The sequence below is a fragment of the Scophthalmus maximus genome, chromosome 4 (genome assembly GCF_022379125.1).
Source record: "Scophthalmus maximus strain ysfricsl-2021 chromosome 4, ASM2237912v1, whole genome shotgun sequence".
Classification (NCBI taxonomy): domain Eukaryota; kingdom Metazoa; phylum Chordata; class Actinopteri; order Pleuronectiformes; family Scophthalmidae; genus Scophthalmus; species Scophthalmus maximus.
Genome location: NC_061518.1, coordinates 9,611,360 through 9,630,087, shown reverse-complemented (window position 1 = coordinate 9,630,087; position 18,728 = coordinate 9,611,360). Strand labels below are relative to the sequence as shown.

The following is an 18,728-nucleotide window of genomic DNA, read 5'->3' as shown; positions in this document are numbered from 1 at the left end:
GTTTTTTGTTTGTTTTTTGTCCGAAAAGGAGTAGGAGAGGCAACATGCTATCTAGTCCTACCCCTATTCTATACAATAAAACTTTTAATAATACTGATAATAATCAATGGTCAATTGTTTCTATATCATGTTGAAGTGTATAGTAGAGTGTAGAGGAAAAAAATACTAATAATCTAAATCACCACACCAATATCCCCATTTGTGTGCTTTAAGTTCACCTTCCTCATTCCTGTAGCTCTCAACAATAGTGTCTTTGTACAGCTTTTTGAACTGTCTGATATTTTCGCTTTGTTTGATTCTTCATTCAGAAGAGGTGACTTAGAAGTGTTTGTGCCATTTGTGAGACTTGACAATGGACAGGACCATTAGCATGTGGCTTAGGGAGCTAATAAGGAGATGACAGTGATTCATAGTACCTCGGGAAATAGGGTCAGACCACAGGTGAGGAGAGAGGCAGTTGGAGTGTTGAATTAAATGTATGTGTGCCGGATGGAAATAATTGCATTAGGAACATTAACGTTGTGTAACTGTCCTCTTCTCTGCCCTGTTCTGTCTCCAGCTTGTAGGCCTGGCTACTTCAAGGCATATGCGGGGAACACAAAGTGCTCCAAGTGTCCTTCACATAGCTCCAGCCATGACCAGGCCGCCACTATGTGTCACTGTGATAAAGGCTTCTACAGGGCTGTCAAAGACCCCTCCACCATGGCTTGTACAAGTTAGTCAAATATTAATATCTACCGTGATCAGGACAATTCTTCAGTTCTGTTTGCAAAGGGTGCGAAATTTATAAATCTTAACTGTGAAAAAGCGTCTCTTACGATCCTTCATTTTTCAATGGATATGAGAAATTCTGGCATGGAGTTGTAGCCATGAAATTGAAAAAGTTGCATGCTGGAATGAAACACTCAAGGCACTTCGGAACCTTACCACCCACTTGTATACAGATATACAAAGGCACCCTCTGATTACTTTGCAGAGTTTTGAAAATCGGCTGGAAAAAATCAGAACAGTTTTATCCAAGAAACTGAAGCAAGCTGTTGGAATGAAATATCGCAGGATGTGTTGAAAGTCAACCGCCCACACACCCAATGTACTTACAAACGCATCACACATACTGCAGATTCAAATTATGCTCATAGGCAGCCGAAGGGCCATATTTTGGTGATTATGTGCCCACTGTCGCTTAATCTTCAAGATCAGATGGGTGGTGTTTTCCGCTCTGCTTTTTTTGCAATGACAAATGAGACATTCTGCTCAACTCTAGACTAATGGCTCTGCCAAGAGGTCTACATTGTTTGAGATGTGTCTTGTGCATTATTCAAAACGACAATAACCAAACCTCTCTATATGTGTTAAGCTATATTTGAACAAGCAAATTTGAAAGACGTTTATTTTGAAAATAAAATATGCTAAATAAAATGACCAGTTAGCAGTGGTTTATCTCTTTGTCTCTCTAAATACTTTTTCCTTTTTCTTCAGGGCCTCCGTCAGCTCCCAGGAACCTGGTCTCGTTGATCAATGACACGGCCCTCTTCTTGCAGTGGATGCCTCCCAGTGATACAGGGGGCAGGAAGGACGTCACATACAACATCCTGTGCCAGCGCTGCGATGGAAGTGAAGGCGACAGTGGTGTGACTCCGTGTGAGCCATGCGAGCCAGAACTGCGGTTCATCCCACGTCCGCTTGGTCTGACTGGTACCTCTGTGGCAATTTTAGACTTCGCAATGCACACAAACTACACGTTCCACGTAGAGGCCATGAACGGCGTAGCCGGGCTGAGTTTAGCCGCACGCTCGCTGGCGAACGTCACCGTCAACACACAACAAGCTGGTGAGTTGCACAGATCTTGCTTAGTATTGTTTGTTTTGCTTTCTTAAATTCCGACTGTGGCAATGATTACAAGCAGATACAGTGCCTTTCACGGAAATATTTGACTGACTTACAGCATATTGAAATGGTTTCTTACCTTGGATAAGATTTACAATATATACTATTTGAGTGTTGAAACAATTAATGGATTCATGAATTTGTCCAACAACAAAATTAATTTAAAAAAATATTATTCACTGTTTATTTTTCATATATAAAGCATAAATGCCAAACTGGTTCCACATTCTCACATGAGGATTTGGTGATTTTACAGTTTTACATCACTGAAATTAAAAATATTGGGGATTTGGACTGTTTGTCAGAAACAAGTAATTCGTAGACTTTCACAATTGGCTCCAGGGTTTTATGGACAAAACTATCCTCTGACATTTGACTAATTGATTAACTTGTCAAGATATTTTAGGTGGATAGTTGCAGCCATGTACTCAATTTGAAAATATTTTTGCCTAAATGGTTCAAAGTATATATACTCATATATAAATTGAGTCATGCTGCTATGTGCAAAATAAGCATGTAGAATACAGATTAAAAAAAATATTTTGCAAACTTGAAAAACCAGCAGGCTACAAAACAATCAACTGGAAGTTTTTCAATATGCATATTGAACTGTAATACCCGATTCCAGAATACTGTGTTTGTATTGCAGCCTGTAGCAGATGACGATATATGCTACTGTAACAGGCAGTATTCCACAGCTAGATCTGCATTTCTCTCTGCTGAGCAGAACCCTGCTCCTTCGTTGACAGTCTCCTTCTCTACATCCAAGCTAATGTGTCAGTAGGTGAGGCACATTTCTGACCCTTGAATAGCTGACAGAGCCACTGTGACCTGAACCTAGTCGTAATTAGCAGAGCCGAGCTGACCTGAGGGCAAGTGCAGCTCGCAGTCCTTAAGGGACCATTGTCTTGGGCTTGAGTGAGGAAAACTGAGAGATCTAAAGTTCAGTGACTGAAACCTGAACCTCATATATTAAGGGCAAGAATATTGATGGAGTGATTGATGGAGAAGGTGGAGATGAAGGGAAGCAAAGAGAGCAGATTAATAAATTATGCCGGGGTGTATGAGCACATTTTCTTCCCTTTCAGCATGCGCAGCAAGTCAGTGGTGTGAATTTCTGACGAGAACAGGACTGATGCTCATCAGTCCTCAGAGAGCTCAAGATAAAAAAAAATAGGGAACTGTGGGTTTATTTGGGCTAAATCCTCTTTGTGTGTAATAATAAGCTGCCGTTATTGTATTATCATTAATATTGCCACAGTTTACAATTTGAATTCCAGCTCACCAGAGAAAGGAATGTCGAGGATGAACAATAGAGAGATAAAAAAGATTTGAAAAACAATGTACATATCATGGCTGCATGGTGGTGTAGTGGTTGGCGCTGTCGCCAAGAAGGTTTGAACTAGCCAGGGCCTTTCTGTGTGGAGTTTGCATGTTCTTCTTGTGTATTTGTGAGTTCTCACCCGGTCCTCGAGCTTCCCCCCACAGTCCAAAGACATGTAGATTGGGGTTAGGGACAATTGACCATAGGTGTGAATTTAAAATTGAATGGTTGTTTGTCTGTATCTTGTGATGGGCTGGCAACCTGTCCAGGATGTACCCATGGCTTCTTGTCCAGTGTGAGCAGGCGTCCAGCCCCTGCCCCGTGACCCTTAAGAGGATAAGCTGGATAGATGGATGGGTGATTGGATATACATATTATGCAACATGATTTCCACCTTTTCAGTTTCAGAGACAACATAACACTAGCTGAAAGTCAATCTGATGGCATGTCTCTAAAAGTCTGGTCCAAAGCCAGTTGACCAACCCCTGATACAAATGCCTCATATCAGTGACATTATTTCAATCAGGAGAAATTTATCGAGAAACAAATGAAAATGAGTATATTAAAATAACAGACCCCAGCAGGAAACAGAACTCAGCCTTTTTGAAATTATTATTTTTCCAAATTAAATGTTGTGCTGATAGGCTGTCGTGCTTCCATGGAAACCAAATGTCAGGTGTATATGTGCCAGTTCACACCTATCTATCTGGCAAAGGCAGGTATGCCTGATGGCAGGAAGTTTAAATAAATAATAATCTCAGTGGAGGAGGAGGAGGAGAAGCAGTCTGTCGGGATGTTTCCCTTTGGATGTTTGGAGTGGATTAACATGTCAAACTGCCTTTTCCCCGGTAGACGTACTGTATATGCCAGGTGCGCGTGCACACGAACAGCCAAACAAATTCAAACACATATGACATTTATATACACACATTTAAATACACATTTCCTTCACCCATGTACCACCTACATCTTACACATGGTCTGTTAGTTATTTCTCCCCCTCACTCTCTCTTGTTTTTCTAATCTCCCACACACATACATGTTTTTCTTCTCTCTGCTTCCTTAAAACAAGAGATAACACCATTCTTTGATTAAGTGTCAGTAAAGAATTATACAGTAGACATATACAGCTATATCCATCAGCGACAGTACTAATACTTACTTTAATTTTGTGCTTAGATAGAGGATAGAATTATACTGATCCCGTGTTTGCAGTGATGTAATATAAGTGATTTTATGTGGGAAAAATAAAAAGGACGTTCTGCAAAGTTTTACACTGTTTCACCATTCTTACTTTTTGGATGCAGATTTCCATGGCTCATAATCAGAAAAAAAAGGACAACAGGTAATTCACAGCAACAATAAGTTCAAATGAGGTGGAATATTCAGTGAGTTGAGGGAAAAGCTTGTTGTGCTTCTAAACTTCTGTTCTGACGGACGTGGGATAGACAGACTCATTGCCAATTAATTCAGATGCTGCGAGGTGATTCATGTAATTGGCTGTGATATGATGTCGGTGATGGAATAATAGCCAATCAAAAGCCAAATTAACATTTAATAGATTTTGTAGTCAGAAGGCGGGTGAAGATTTTTTTTTTTGTTGGCATGTTATCTGTTTGTAAATTGCATAATAATGCCTCATTATGCTTTTAATTATTCGAAACTATTAATCAGAGTAACTAATAATTTCTCTTCCCCATCGCCTTTGTGCTCTAACTTTGATAAGTTACAACGCTCAGTTAAGTGAGATGCACGATTCGTTGTCGAGCAGAATGGAGTCGCTGCCTTCGACAATATGATTTACTGGAATCAACATTCAGTTTTGTCGCTGTTAGAACCAAACCGTATCCTTTTTGTCGCGGATTCTCAGGAAAACACATTTTATAATTTCGAATGCCTGTTTGCGTGTACACTCCTCCACACTTGAGTTGTTCACTTCGCTCAGATTTTTGTGTGTTTATGAACAGTGAGCTGCACTCGGCTCAAAATACACTGTAGATATTGCTCAGCAGAGCGTTTCAAGCTGAAGATTCCTCCCACAAAGTGCACTGCAGTATTCTGCGAGAGGCGTGAAGAAATCAATGCAAATTTGTGTAAGGCTGCTGCACAGACGCAATCACAAAAGACAGACACTCTCCCTCTGTTGAAAGTAATACTTATATTTTAAAAAAGAATGAGAGATTGTGTCAGCAGACCCTGACAATGTTTGTAATAACGATTACACTCTGGGAGTTTACATGTGATGGTTGAATCCCCACAAAGTTGTGCTCATTGTTTTTCAGATCATTTCATACTCATACTACTGTTTAGTTTTCTAATTTTGTAAATCACGTAAATTCGTTGCTAATGATCATTAATGAATAATTACTTAGTAATAATTTCCAGTAGTGTTTTTGTATAGTCCTCTGACTCACCGTTGGCTGGTGTTTGACTAAAACAGGTCCAAACAGAAATTCAGATTTTAAATCACAAGCACATACATCCATGTGCGTACATACAGCAGCTGTGTGATCATAGCTTTGAACTCGCATTACTACAGGATGGATTTATTTAAAACCCTTTACCTTCCTAACTTGACGCAGTCTGTGGACGCTGTTATTTTGTTGAGTATCTTAGTTCCTGCGCAGTCTGTCACTATTCGTACCGACTCATTAGCAAAATGACCGGGGCATACGAGTTATAGTTAGGTCAGTCAGCAGTGAGCAGTGGATCAGTTACAAAGCACAGTCATTTGATTATTTATGCATTGCATAAATAATACACACTACGGGGTTAGGTGTTGTTTTTTTAATGGTTTTGTTTCAAAAGGATTGCCCTTTGCTCCAGCATCTACGTCATGATCACGGCAACCAAGATCGTGCAAAGTTCTCACATGTAAAATCCACGTGTGAACATTTCCCAACGCTTCGTGGTGTCCTGATTTTTTTTTTACTTTGCTCTTTTCCACTTCACTCCAGTGGATTCTCCTCTGTTTTCATCTGCCTTGCTCTGGGAATAAGGCTGACTTCTATTTATATGCTCAGATGCTGGGGAGATGCAATCTCCTGGGATTTCTTTTACAGCTCTCCCTTTTCACTCTTTCTCTCTCTCGCTCGCTCTCTCTATCTCCTTCTTCCCCCCTATGTCCTTCCTTTATCTGTGTAGACATAAATAGTCCAGGGTTAACCTTTCTTTTTTACATGTTTCCAATACCAGCCACTCATCCATCCATAGCAAGTAGGTATCTTACTCACGGATTGATTAATTCTGAGGCAGAAATAGTGTCTTGCGTAAGAGATTTTAAGGGAGTTTCCTCACTTTGCAAAAAAATGTCAATACACAGAATGTTTGAAGCTCCAGTCGGTTCTCACAGAGATGGAAGTACAATGACACTCACGTATGCACGGTGACAGATATATAACACTCATAACAAGTCACCTCCAGTAATGTGTTTTTTCACAAACAGTCCTACCCCTGTAAGTGGGTTATACATATTTATCTGCCTGGTAGCACTGATGCCAACTGAAAAAAATATTTGAACATGACATTTATGGGTGGAGCTCTTGTTGTTTATATATGTTCTACAAGATTCAGTTGAATCACAAACTCAGACAGTAATCATTTTTCTCAACAGTTTAAATTTAAGGGTGTATTCATGCAAGGTTTTGAGGATTTCACGCAAGGAACTCATTTAGGGTTTTGAAATTCAAACAAATATAATGCGGTACACATGGTGTTAACAAGTGTTTAGGTCTCTGTTCATACAAGACAGAGACAAAACATGAATTTGGACTCGGGTTAGACTCAAGACATTTCTGCTGCTCTTACATTTATTATGTATGTTGGAGCTGCTCCTTCAGATTAGTCAGTGTCCGCCTCAGGCCTTGTCAGTGTCTTTTGCCTGGATAGCGACTAGCTACAGATGTTTAACCAACTGTTAGTATTGCGCACTGAAGCTGAAATATATTTTCTTGATTTATGAGTCCATCTACAGAAAATTAATCAGCAATTATTCTGAGTGTAATGATTGCTGGAGTCATTTGTTCAAGCAATAAAAAGACAAATATTATGGAGTTCCTCATTCTTAATCTTTGTTTTGTAGAGAAAGTAAGTTGAAAATCTTTGTGGTTTTGACTGTTCAGAAAAGTGTGATGTGTGCTTTGTCATTTTCTGCCAACTTTCTACCAACACCCTGCCGTGTCAATTTGCTTTTGCTCAGGATTACAGTGTTCACATTGTTTGGCAGCAGGTTATATCAATCAAAGAGAAACAATAACATGTCTACAGCAAAAGCAAAAAAAAAATGATTTCAGCCGCCATCAATCCTTTATTTTACCTGTAGGAACTTGCTGAAAGATTTATTGGACAGAACCGGCGTTAAATGTTGAGCACTTTGTGATAATGAGCGCAGCAGACGCTACACTGGTCTTTATTACAACGAAACTCGTTCTTATTCATAGATGACATTTGCAAAACAACTCACAGGGAGTTTGTCGTTGTCTTGCCTTAGTGCACTTTTGGCACTGTTGTGTTCTGTCGGAACACACTGTATGTTTTTGTTGGTGTGTCTGCTGTTTGCCATTAATAACTGCAGCAGGCAGCCAGACTGAGAGAGGACTGAGATATTATTCCCACAACACAGGCACCACCTGCTACCAGGACAGAAAGGCCACGCTACCTGGAATAACACGGCTGACAGCAAATGTGTGATCTGGCTCCGCGGCACAGTCCAAGGATTGAGATCCTGCCCAAGTGTGACACTGTACATTCAAGATGTATGCTGATATTCTTAATGACTTTTTAAACTCGCTTATGGTGTTTTTTTTTTGTTTTCCTCGATAATCCTTAAAGAGCTGTAGAACTCGACAAGCTCTTGCTGTGAGTTGTGGAATCTGTGTCAAACTGAGGTTGAATACAGGAATTTGTGTCTAAAATATCACACAACTGGAAATGTTTTAGTGTTTTAGATGCTTAAAGGAATGCCTGTTCAAACAGACCCAGGAGTCTGCATTTTTCCATTGTAATGTGAAAAATTGGACACACCTTTAGTCTGCATACTTGGTACCTGGAGTGTGCAATTTTGCAGCAGTCAGCATCAAACTCTTGTTTCCTGTGAGCACCGTTTTACTCTACCGCTTTGTTCTTTTTGTTTTTGTTTTAATAATGTGAGAAATGTTTGAGCTGCTGGACCTTAAAGGATTCGTCTCTAGGCTGCTGCTAGAAAACCCCTGGCTTCTGGACTAGACCTGTGAAAATTGTATCTGCACTCAAACACTTCTGACCTCACACATCAACTTTCTAAAGTGTCCCATCTGGTCTGCATCCCACCGTGGGTCGTGGGTTATCTGCTTATCTGAGCACCAGGAGGATATATGAGACATCAATCTGGTCGGTGTTGGAAATTGTGTTCAAACAATGATTTGTATTCCACCGATGATCTCCCAGACAGCACTCTGAACAACAGAGGGACTGGATCTATCATTTTGCCAAATCTGTTCAAGCACAGGCTTTATGAATAATTGATGGTAAATATTTGAATCTCTGCTCTGTGATTTTATGTCTCCTTAGCAACCTTGTGAAAAATATCCCCCCCCCCCTCACATTCAGCAGCAGAACTAAAATGATAAACAGTCGTCTCAGGCCTCAGATCATAAAGCTGGACAATAAGTTATTTTCATATTTGGGTAGTCCTGTGATACCTTTTTCTAAAATGTTGAAATATTTCCAATGGTGACTGATTTTGTCGCGGTGTGTCTGAACTCAGTGGAGTCAGTTCAGACCTCCCTTGGACAAGTGACTCTGAGTTTCTCGGTTGTGCTTCAACTTTTTTCTTCCCGAAGTTTCTCCCAGTCCGTGAACTTACATGTCAAGATTGCAAGTTAACTCTCAGTAAAATATGATAAGTTGGGAGACATGTGGGCTCTTTATTCTTTTGTTTTTTGGAAGTTGTTGAAGTTTCCTCCTTCCTAACACTCTTCTCCTCACAGGATTGGGATCTCAACTGACTCATCTCTCCCTGCACTCTCTGACTGCATCATTAGGTCCTGCTCTGGTTGGTGTAGTCAGAAAAGACTGGGCCTCTCAAAACAGCATCGCCCTCTCCTGGTCAGAAGTGGAACTGCCCCCTTCAGACATCGTGGACTATGAGCTCAAATACTTTGAGAAGGTAAAGTATTTTTGTTTTGTCAACCAATTAAACATGTTAATTGCGTAGTTGTAACTGTTTCGTATAGGAACCCAAATGTAAGTGGAGAGCATCCAAAATGTGTTACTATTGCCACTTGTTACCCTACTGCTCCGATAGTCAATAGGATAAAAAGATTATCTGTTTTGCTCAAATGTTGTTGTGATAATGGGTTTATGAAAAAAACAATTTATATGTGCTCTGCTAAAATGTGATTTTGTGATTTTGTCTATTACTGGTGTGTTTCTGCTGTGTAGGACCAAGAGCAGCTGAGCTACTCATCAACACGGACGAAATCCCCCAGCGTGGTGGTTACGGGCCTCAGACCCTCGACTGTCTACGTCTTCCATGTGCGGGCTCGCACCGCTGCTGGCTACACTGCTTACAGCACCAACTTTGAGTTTGCTACTGCAGCTGAGGGTACGACTGCAGAGGAGGAGGGGCACAGAGGAATTGTGGCTTAGTTTGTGCTTTTACTGTGTGTTAGGGAGGAAAAGCCACTGATATTCAGTCAGTTTGATTCATGTTGAAATCCCAGCGGAAATGGAGTTTAGTTTTAATACAATGCACAGGAGAAGAAGGGAGTTTTCTTTTTTAATGTGGAGTCATCTGTGTTGATCAACAGCCCTATAAAATCCCTGGAGACAATTCATGGTCATTCTTTGCTATGGATCAGTGAAACTCATCAGTGCTTCCTCATGCATGAGCCTTTTTATTTAAAATGTTTATAAGCTCTGTAAGTTCCTGACTCAGGTTGTGCAGTTGTGCTTATTACAGTCTTCATGCACACGTAACGCTCTGCTGATTCTGGTCTGCAGGGAAGGCACAGCCACTTCCAAAACACACACTTTTTGTGATGAATCTTTAGATGTCCACCTTCCCATCCTCATCATCCCACCAATACTTCTGATGTAGGTCCACTCGGATTGTGCTTTTACATTATCTCCTCTCTCCTCTTATTCAATCTATTCAATGCATTACTCTCACACGGCTTCATGTCACACACAGAGCAGGGAATTCAGTTTTTCGCGTTTCTTAACTGTTTATTCCTTTTCTTTATACAAACAGTTGGAGAACAGATTGTATAAGGCATCATCAATATAAACGGTACTTTGGATCACCGAATGAACATGTAAAAACATTGACTGTACACCCCTACAGGGGCTCAGTCACCGATATGTCAGTGTATTCAGGGATACATCAGGAACAATTTCTGTTCCTCTGTCTCCTACGACTCTTCAGATTTTGTTGGAAGTAAAGAAACAGCTCCACAGAAAATGGTAACAATTGGCACACAAAAAAACACAATCAATGAGATTAAATTATATTTTAATCTCTTCCAATGCCACGTCAAGTTTTAGGTCAAGCTGTTTTTAAAAAATTCTTTCAAATTGCATATTTTATTCATGAAAATATTCTCAATATGTATTTTTTGTCATTTAATCAAGCCCAAAAATAGTTTAAAACATCTTTGATTTTGTTAGCTAGAAATATCCATGACTGTCCAACAATAGAAAAGGAAGAGAGGTTATGGGTTTAAATAGATTTATGTGCAGCTGACTGTGCAGCCAATCTTTTTCAGTGAACGTGATTACCTATTCAAAAATAGGAACACAAATGTATAATCTGTTTTTACAATGTAGTCTGAAAAGAAGTAATTGCTCTTTTGTATTCACTTTTTATGTGATGAAAATGTCGCTGCACTGTTCATTGATGTTTAAGAATGGAAAACTGAGCAAATCATCATTACATTTTTAACAGTGATAAATGTAGTGCGTCCGTCCTCTGATTGGGGCTCTGAGTCGCTAATCTCATCACTGATTAGTAATTTCTCTTCACTCTCACTTTCCTCAGATCCTGATGTCGCCGATCAGGGTCAGGTTCTGGTGGTCGCCACAGCGTCTGTTGGAGGTTTCTCCCTCTTGGTCATCCTCACCCTCTTCCTCCTCATCACTGGACGGTAACTCCACACACACACACGCACACACACACACACACACCTTTGTGCTTCACATAATCTTCAAAGTGGTGCTACAAACATAAGCCTTTTAATAGACTCTCGTTTGCCACCAAGCAGACACTCTTATTTTCCAAATGGCTGAACCAATTTTCTGCCTAATTACTCAGCGTGTTGTGCATGTACCAGCAGTTTGCTCCATTCCATTAACTTCCACAGGTTAACTCAGACCGTTGTCTTCAGTCCGCCTGAGTTTCACATGGCTTTACCATTAGTGGCACTTACTAATAAATAATGAAAAATTACATATTACACGTACTTTGTCTTGGATTTTTACTCATCCAGATTGTTTTTTGTGATAAAAGCTGAAGTGATAATTTTGATTCAGGTACCTTCCCTCACCAGAGTGCAGACATTAGGCCTCGTGTGTAATTCATACATTGACATAATTGAATAGTTTTAGCAACAGAAACTGTCACATGATTTGAATATGATATTTAAATTTGTTAGTTAAAGAAAGGTTTTTTAAACATTATTTCTAGAGAAAGGTAGACATTTATATTTATCTATTCTACACTTCTTCTGCCACATGAGACAAAAAGAATAAGCAAATGTGACAAATTCTAGTAAGGTCCAAAAACGTGCCACCTAAGAATGAATCTGTTGGAACAAGTGGCTTTTGCATGAGGTCTAATAAGATGTATGTATGTATTTAGAAATATATTAAATATGTCAACAAATTTGGAAATGAGCTTTATTTCAGGAATCACTTCATAATGATCACATTATGAAGTGATGAAGGTGGTTTTTGCTCTTTGATAATGTTGTTAACCTTTACAGGTGTCAAGGCTACATAAAAGCCAGGATGAAGTCAGAGGAGAAGAGGAGGACTCGCTTCCACAGTGGACATGGTAGTGTATATCGTGTGTGTGTGTGTGTGTGTGTGTGTGTGTGTGTGTGTGTGTGTGTGTGTGTGTGTGTGTGTGTGTGTGTGTGTGTGTGCGTGTGTGTGTGTGTGTGGCAGATGTCTAATTCATGTTTGCCCCTCCCCCTCTCTGTCATTAAATTTTAATGTATTTATAAATTTTTTGTTATGGCTCAACATTCAGCTCAAAGGACAAATTCAATGAGACTGGCCAACTCGCTGTCCTGTTAGTTAAATGATATCCTGTTATTTGGTCGATGAAATTGATTGAAGGTTTGTGGCCTGTTATAGTCGACTGGTTGAGGGCCCCAGGCGAATGCTAACATGTAAAAAAAAAATGTTCTAGAGTTGCAAAAATACAGTTGAAGGCTAAAAGACTTAATATGTTCTGTGTCAAAAGTAGAGCTAGAAAGTTAAATTGGGTAATGTTAGCTGATTTTTATATGCCATTTTAATATACATTTTTATATATCGCCGTTTGTCAACCAGTGAGCATTTACACATTTATTTTTCATGCTCAGTATGAACCTGGGTCACAGTTCTTTATAAAAACAAACTTAAGGGACCCTTATCAGGATTTTATCAATATTATTAAATGTAATATATCATTATAATTATTATCCAATATCTAAATCTCCCAAAAATTAAAACTTCTAGTATCATATTACGCCATTATTACTGTTTGTCTGCCAGTGTTTGTGTATGTCTTCATGTTGTCTTCTACATAATGTATTTTCCTCAAGTGTACAGAAAGTTTAATAGAGTTTTGCCGTAAGTTTGTGTCGTTTTAATTTTGCATAACATCGAGTCTATTTAACTAGAATTCTATCACTCTGGCCAATACAAATATGCAGTTATGAGTCTTTTCAAATATCAAATATTAGGATTATTATTTGAATGGTTACAGTCTCTTCTCTCCACGGTCTTTGCTTGTTGTTTGTTCTGTGCTGTCATGTGCTGCGGAGGCTTCACCTCGGCAGGGTGATGCCAGCAGGCTCAACAAACAGGGTAGAGAAGTCTTGTTCTATTATAGAGCTGAGCTCAGACACCCTGGAGACGGAGGCAGAGTGTAGACTCCAAAATGGAAAATATCTCTGACGAAGCCTTCAGACCTGTACAATATGAGCTAACACAGCCATAAAGTACACTTAGTTCCCAGCTCATCCGCACGAGGTGTAACAGGGGCTTCATTCAGCTTATCATTTGTGCCAGTTATATCTCTGCGGCACCATCCCCAGCCTCAGCCACAGAGGAGGATGTTGAAGTCTGGCTAGCTGCAGAGTCTTTATAAACAGCGCTCTGGGGCATTTTCTAAGCTCTTTTCTGGTCTTTTTTCTCTCCACAGTAGAGAGACCTTACAGTCAAACAGAAGCAAATACACCAATTGTGGACCCACATACTGTGGTTGAGTCAAAACTCGACTCAGGCTCATTCTCAACGAGGAGAGAAAGTTGCATGCTTCATTCATTTATTCTTTGCATTTTTATGCAGATATATATCAAGAAATCATGTGAGATATAGTCCAATACGTGTTGTGGAGGAAAACTCATTTTCTCAATGGTCACATGTAGGAAGAGCATTTTTAAATCTGGTTACCCGCGGTGTAAAAACGCCAACACACTTAAAGGATAAGTTTATTTTTGCAATCTCTGACCTTTTAGTCTCTGATTTACCTGATCACCTTGTACTGTGTGTTGTCGAAGTACTTCCATAGTTGGTTTACACTGAACAAAGCACATCATCTGTATCTGATCTGAATTGTATTTCTGTATGGGAACTGTACATATGTTGAAATGCTTTTTAACACATCAGTGCCAATATAACTCTAATCTCACTCTTCTGTGAATAGCTAACAGTGCGTCTTTACCATGTGTCTATAAGTGTCAACAGTGCCCTCTCTGCATACGAGCTCTACATTTGTAGGTATTAGTAAGGGAAGCAAAGTTATTCTGTTAATTGTGTGTTTGAGTTGTGATTCCATGCTGTGAATAAATGTCACAACTGTACTGTCAAAGTTTTAAGTTACTGCAAATAATTTTGCAAACTATCATGTTATGTTGTGCTTCTTGTCTTCCAGTCCCATTTTCTGGGATAAAGACCTATGTGGATCCAGATCTGTATGAAGACCCCACTCAGGCTGTGGAGGAATTTGCCAAAGAGATAGACCCCTCGTATATCTGCATTGAAAGGGTGATCGGTGCAGGTAAAATCAATACCAATAGATAAGTTCTGAAAACAAGTGATTTGTAACTAGTTAGAAAATATTATTTTGCACATGCCATGGTCTTTATCTATTATATCCTAAATTCCAGGCCTTCGTTAAAATGTCTCAGTGACGGTTCACTAGCACCCGTGACAGAGAAGTTATAAAATTTTACACTTGAGTGACAATTTTATTTTATGAGAAACGTTAAACACCATCAAGTTCTGCCTTTAAATTATTATATCCTCTTAGCAAGCTGGTTTTAAAGTAATTTATTAGATTGTACCTTAGAAGAGCAGAGTCACTGCTGCTGACTATGAATAATAATGTTTGATGGTTCATTAAATTGAACAGACTGTCTCTCTTATTTGGTCCATGAAGGTGCCTCCCACTTGTCTGTTTTGTAACGTGGGCTCCATCTAGTGGAGGCAGTGTGCAATGACCTGTTTTCTAACGCTGCAGGTGAGTTTGGAGAAGTGTGTAGTGGCCGTTTGCGAGTACCCGGAAGGATGGACATCGCTGTGGCAATAAAGACACTCAAGGGCGGCTACATGGAGCAACAGAGGCGAGACTTTTTGCGTGAGGCCTTGATCATGGGACAGTTCAACAACCCCAACATCATCAGGCTGGAGGGAGTAGTCACCAAGAGTAAGCTCCTTGTTTGTCTTTTGTTGCATCTGCGCGTGTTTGTGTGTGTGTGTGTGTGTGCGTGCGTGCGCGTGTGTGTGTGTGTGTGTGTATGTGTGTTTGCATCTTCCCTGTAGCATCCATATTATTTCATGACATTCTCTGCTTCAGTCTCTTCTCTTTGTTCATCACTCAAATTATTCCATCAAATCATTTTATTCCTTTTTCCTTTTCCTCAGGCAGACCAGTAATGATAGTGGTGGAGTACATGGAAAATGGAGCACTTGACTCTTTTCTCCGGGTGAGATGAATTTATGCAAATAGATTTGATGAAGAGAAAACTTGCATTTTGTTTTTTTGATTAATAATTGATGATCTTCTTGGTGGTACACATAGTGGTGAATACATGGGTCAAAGATCCTCAGTTCTTACTTGAATATATTATAACACAGGTCTGTTAACAGAGAATATTCTTGCTACAGCTCACATGCAGGCAGCCACACCAAAAAGTACAATATAAACCTTCTCAGCATTTTACCATATGGGAGGGAGCAGATAACAAGGCTAGGTCACTTTAAGTCATGTCAGGATTGTTTTTTTCTCCCTGAGAATTGAGACTGTCTCAAGGCACATCTTATCCCAATGCCTGCGACTGGTTGGCACCAAAACATAAAACAGTCCAATTACTTAAGGCCCCTCAGACACAATATTAAAGGCATTAAAAAGATGCATTGAGTCACAAATTCCCTGACGTGATGTAAACTTTGTTTTTCTTTTGAGGGAATATAGCCTTCTTTACTCCATGCTTGTTCTCTCTTTCTTTCCTGCTCCAGACTCGTGACGGTCAGTTCACTGTGCTGCAGCTGGTTGGCATGCTGCACGGCATTGCAGTAGGCATGAGCTACCTTTCGGATATGGGTTACGTTCACAGAGACCTTGCCGCCCGCAACATCCTGGTGGATGAAAGCCTGGTGTGTAAAGTGTCCGATTTTGGGATGTCCAGAGTCCTCGAAGAGGAGAGCGAAGCGGCCTACACTGCAACAGTGAGTGAGGGTCGGACAGTCGGGGCAGAATCTGAGACTTACGGTGATGGATTCTGAATATCTCCCTAACAAAAGCGTCCGTGTCGCCATTCTTTGTCAGGGAGGAAAGATACCGATACGCTGGACGGCGCCAGAGGCTATCGCTTATGGAAAGTTTTCGTCAGCTAGTGATGTGTGGAGCTACGGCATTGTCATGTGGGAAGTGATGTCATATGGCGAGAGGCCCTACTGGGAGATGTCCAATCAAGATGTAAGCTGCCTCTCACGTTAAAACTCCATAACCAACATGCCATTTGTACTGTAATCGTCCCTTCTATGAGTATACCTGTCAGTTGTAGATACAACATTATCTATACTGATGTTCATCTCAGGTCATTTTATCAATTGAAGAGGGCTACCGTCTACCAGCACCAATGGGCTGCCCTGTGACCCTTCACCAGTTGATGCTGCACTGCTGGCAGAAGGAGTCGAGCCAGCGCCCACGCTTCAGCGACGTGCTCTCCTTCCTCGACAAACTCATAATTAATCCCAGTAGTCTGATGACTCTGGTGAATGATGTTCAAAGGCAAGTATTGATTCACACAAAGACACTGCGAGAAGCGTTTGGTTCACTAACTACAAGTTGTGTGACCTTCACAGTACATTCTACTATAATGTAAAGCAAAATAAATATTGTTTTCCTACCTGTCCCAGGCTGATTGTATGAACTGAAACCAATGGCTTATTGAAAGGTAGAAAGTTATATGTACCCTGGAAAATGGTTTCAAGAAATGTAGCGAATTAACGGTCTGCAGCTCATGGCCTTAGATAGCCAAAACTTGACAAAAAAAGGAAGTTTATATGATTTTGCTTGTGCTATGCTTAACTTTCCATCCTAGTTTCCCTGACTCCCCAGAGGACATGCCAGACTACCCCCTGTTCATCTCTATCGGCGACTGGCTTGACTCCATCAAAATGAGTCAGTATAAGAACAACTTCCTTGCAGCAGGATACACAACACTGGATTCCATTTCAACCATGAGTATAGAGTGAGTGAAGCTGAATTATACAGAGGGCAGCTACTCTTTCAGAAGGCACATTGAAAGGAATGACGTAGCATCAAAGGAACAGAGGAATGGTGATATTGTAAAAAAAAAAAAAAAAAAAAAAAAAATTTAAAGAAAATACTCCACTGTTAAGCTTTGTGATGAATATATCTGTACAGTTCATGTGTAATGTTCTTTTTTTAAATGTGTATTCAACTAGTTTTCATGATGATAATGATAATTATGCTATAATATTTTATTTTATGTGTGATGGCTTAAAAACTGTGTCATCATTAAGTGGCAGCTTTGTCTTTCCAATTTTCTGAGCATACTCTGACATGAACTATATTACTACTACTTCTACTATTACTGTATTTATTTTCTTCTATGCTGAATATGCTCTTACTATAAAGTATTCTGAATGTGCTTGCAGCAGGTTAATGTGGTGTGGACGACTTTTTATTGCATGTTTGCCTCAATGTACACATCTGCTGCTCTATGATTATTCAAACTGTATAAATCTTCTTCTCCCCCCTCAGCGACATCAGGCGCATTGGGATCTGTTTGATTGGTCACCAGAGGAGAATCATAAGCAGCATACAGTCCCTGCGCCTGCAGCTTCACCACATCCAACACAGCGGCTTTCAAGTGTGAGAACACTGCACAAAGACAGACTGTGTGTACACACTGAGCTGGGGAGAAAAAAAGACAGACTTCCAACACCAGACTTTTAGGTGTAGCAGATAACACGTGCTGCTCATGAGAGAGCAGCCCGCCACTAAACCACATCTGGTCCGGTTATAACACACTCATCAACTTGTGGGTCATTATCAAAACAGCCTCCACAACAACTAACCTCTGTCTGCGTTGGCCAAATGCAATCTCTGTATTATCTCAGCAAATACTATCATTCACTTGAATTCAGGACTTCTTTTCTCCAGTGTCTAGTTCAAGTGTCCACCAATACCTCTTCTCTTTTCCAAGTGACAATCCAACGGTTTCTATGGACTTTGAATGGTCTTGAGGCGGTTACTGCATGTCAAGAGAAGATGTGGATATAATATGGTAACATATGGCACAGCGTGTGATTTCGATTGCAAGCTTTCCGGCTGTTTTATGATTCAATTCACCAGAAATAAAGATTTACAGAAGAGGTACATACAATCATGTTTTTTTGAACTGAAGACCGCTGAATGTCAAAAGATTTTATAGAAATGTATGTTCTATCCTCATGATAATGCAGTATGTCTTGTACAAAGAGTCTTGTGAAAGTTGTATGTTTTATCCAATATGTTTGTTCCTTAATAAAACAAGCCTATTTTAATACATTGTTTTCTCTCACTCTTTAACCACCCCAGGTTCAAACATCTATCTCTAATGCACATTAACACACGTATCCATGGATGCACACTCTCTCACACATACTCAATAACAGTGTCCTCTTAATTGTCACTGAAGAGACTGACACGTTTTCTGGACATGAAGGACTGTCAGGTAAGTTTGTCAAACATGCTTTTGGGAGGTTATAGTTGATAGGCTTGATGAACCAATTACAACTGCAAAAATATGTGCTA

The 18,728-nt window shown here is 40.0% G+C and overlaps 1 protein-coding gene across 4 annotated transcripts in view; it reads left to right on the top strand.

The window, feature by feature from the left end:
• The window catches only part of LOC118302608 (ephrin type-A receptor 6-like), a 43,918-nt gene extending 25,440 nt beyond the window's left edge, over positions 1-18,478 (top strand). For 2 of the 4 annotated variants that reach the window (XM_035628894.2, XM_035628897.2), the window contains 14 exons: positions 560-715; positions 1,480-1,830; positions 9,232-9,356; positions 9,632-9,794; positions 11,229-11,334; positions 12,172-12,242; positions 14,334-14,459; positions 14,922-15,107; positions 15,326-15,387; positions 15,920-16,129; positions 16,230-16,379; positions 16,501-16,694; positions 17,008-17,157; positions 17,694-18,478. In XM_035628894.2, the coding sequence (XP_035484787.1) occupies positions 560-715; positions 1,480-1,830; positions 9,232-9,356; positions 9,632-9,794; positions 11,229-11,334; positions 12,172-12,242; positions 14,334-14,459; positions 14,922-15,107; positions 15,326-15,387; positions 15,920-16,129; positions 16,230-16,379; positions 16,501-16,694; positions 17,008-17,157; positions 17,694-17,808 (2,165 nt within the window). In that variant the 3' untranslated portion in view covers positions 17,809-18,478. The remainder of the gene's footprint in view (positions 1-559; positions 716-1,479; positions 1,831-9,231; positions 9,357-9,631; positions 9,795-11,228; positions 11,335-12,171; positions 12,243-14,333; positions 14,460-14,921; positions 15,108-15,325; positions 15,388-15,919; positions 16,130-16,229; positions 16,380-16,500; positions 16,695-17,007; positions 17,158-17,693) is intronic. The other 2 variants (XM_035628895.2, XM_035628896.2) reach the window with 2 other exon arrangements.
• The last annotated feature ends 250 nt before the right edge of the window (positions 18,479-18,728 follow it).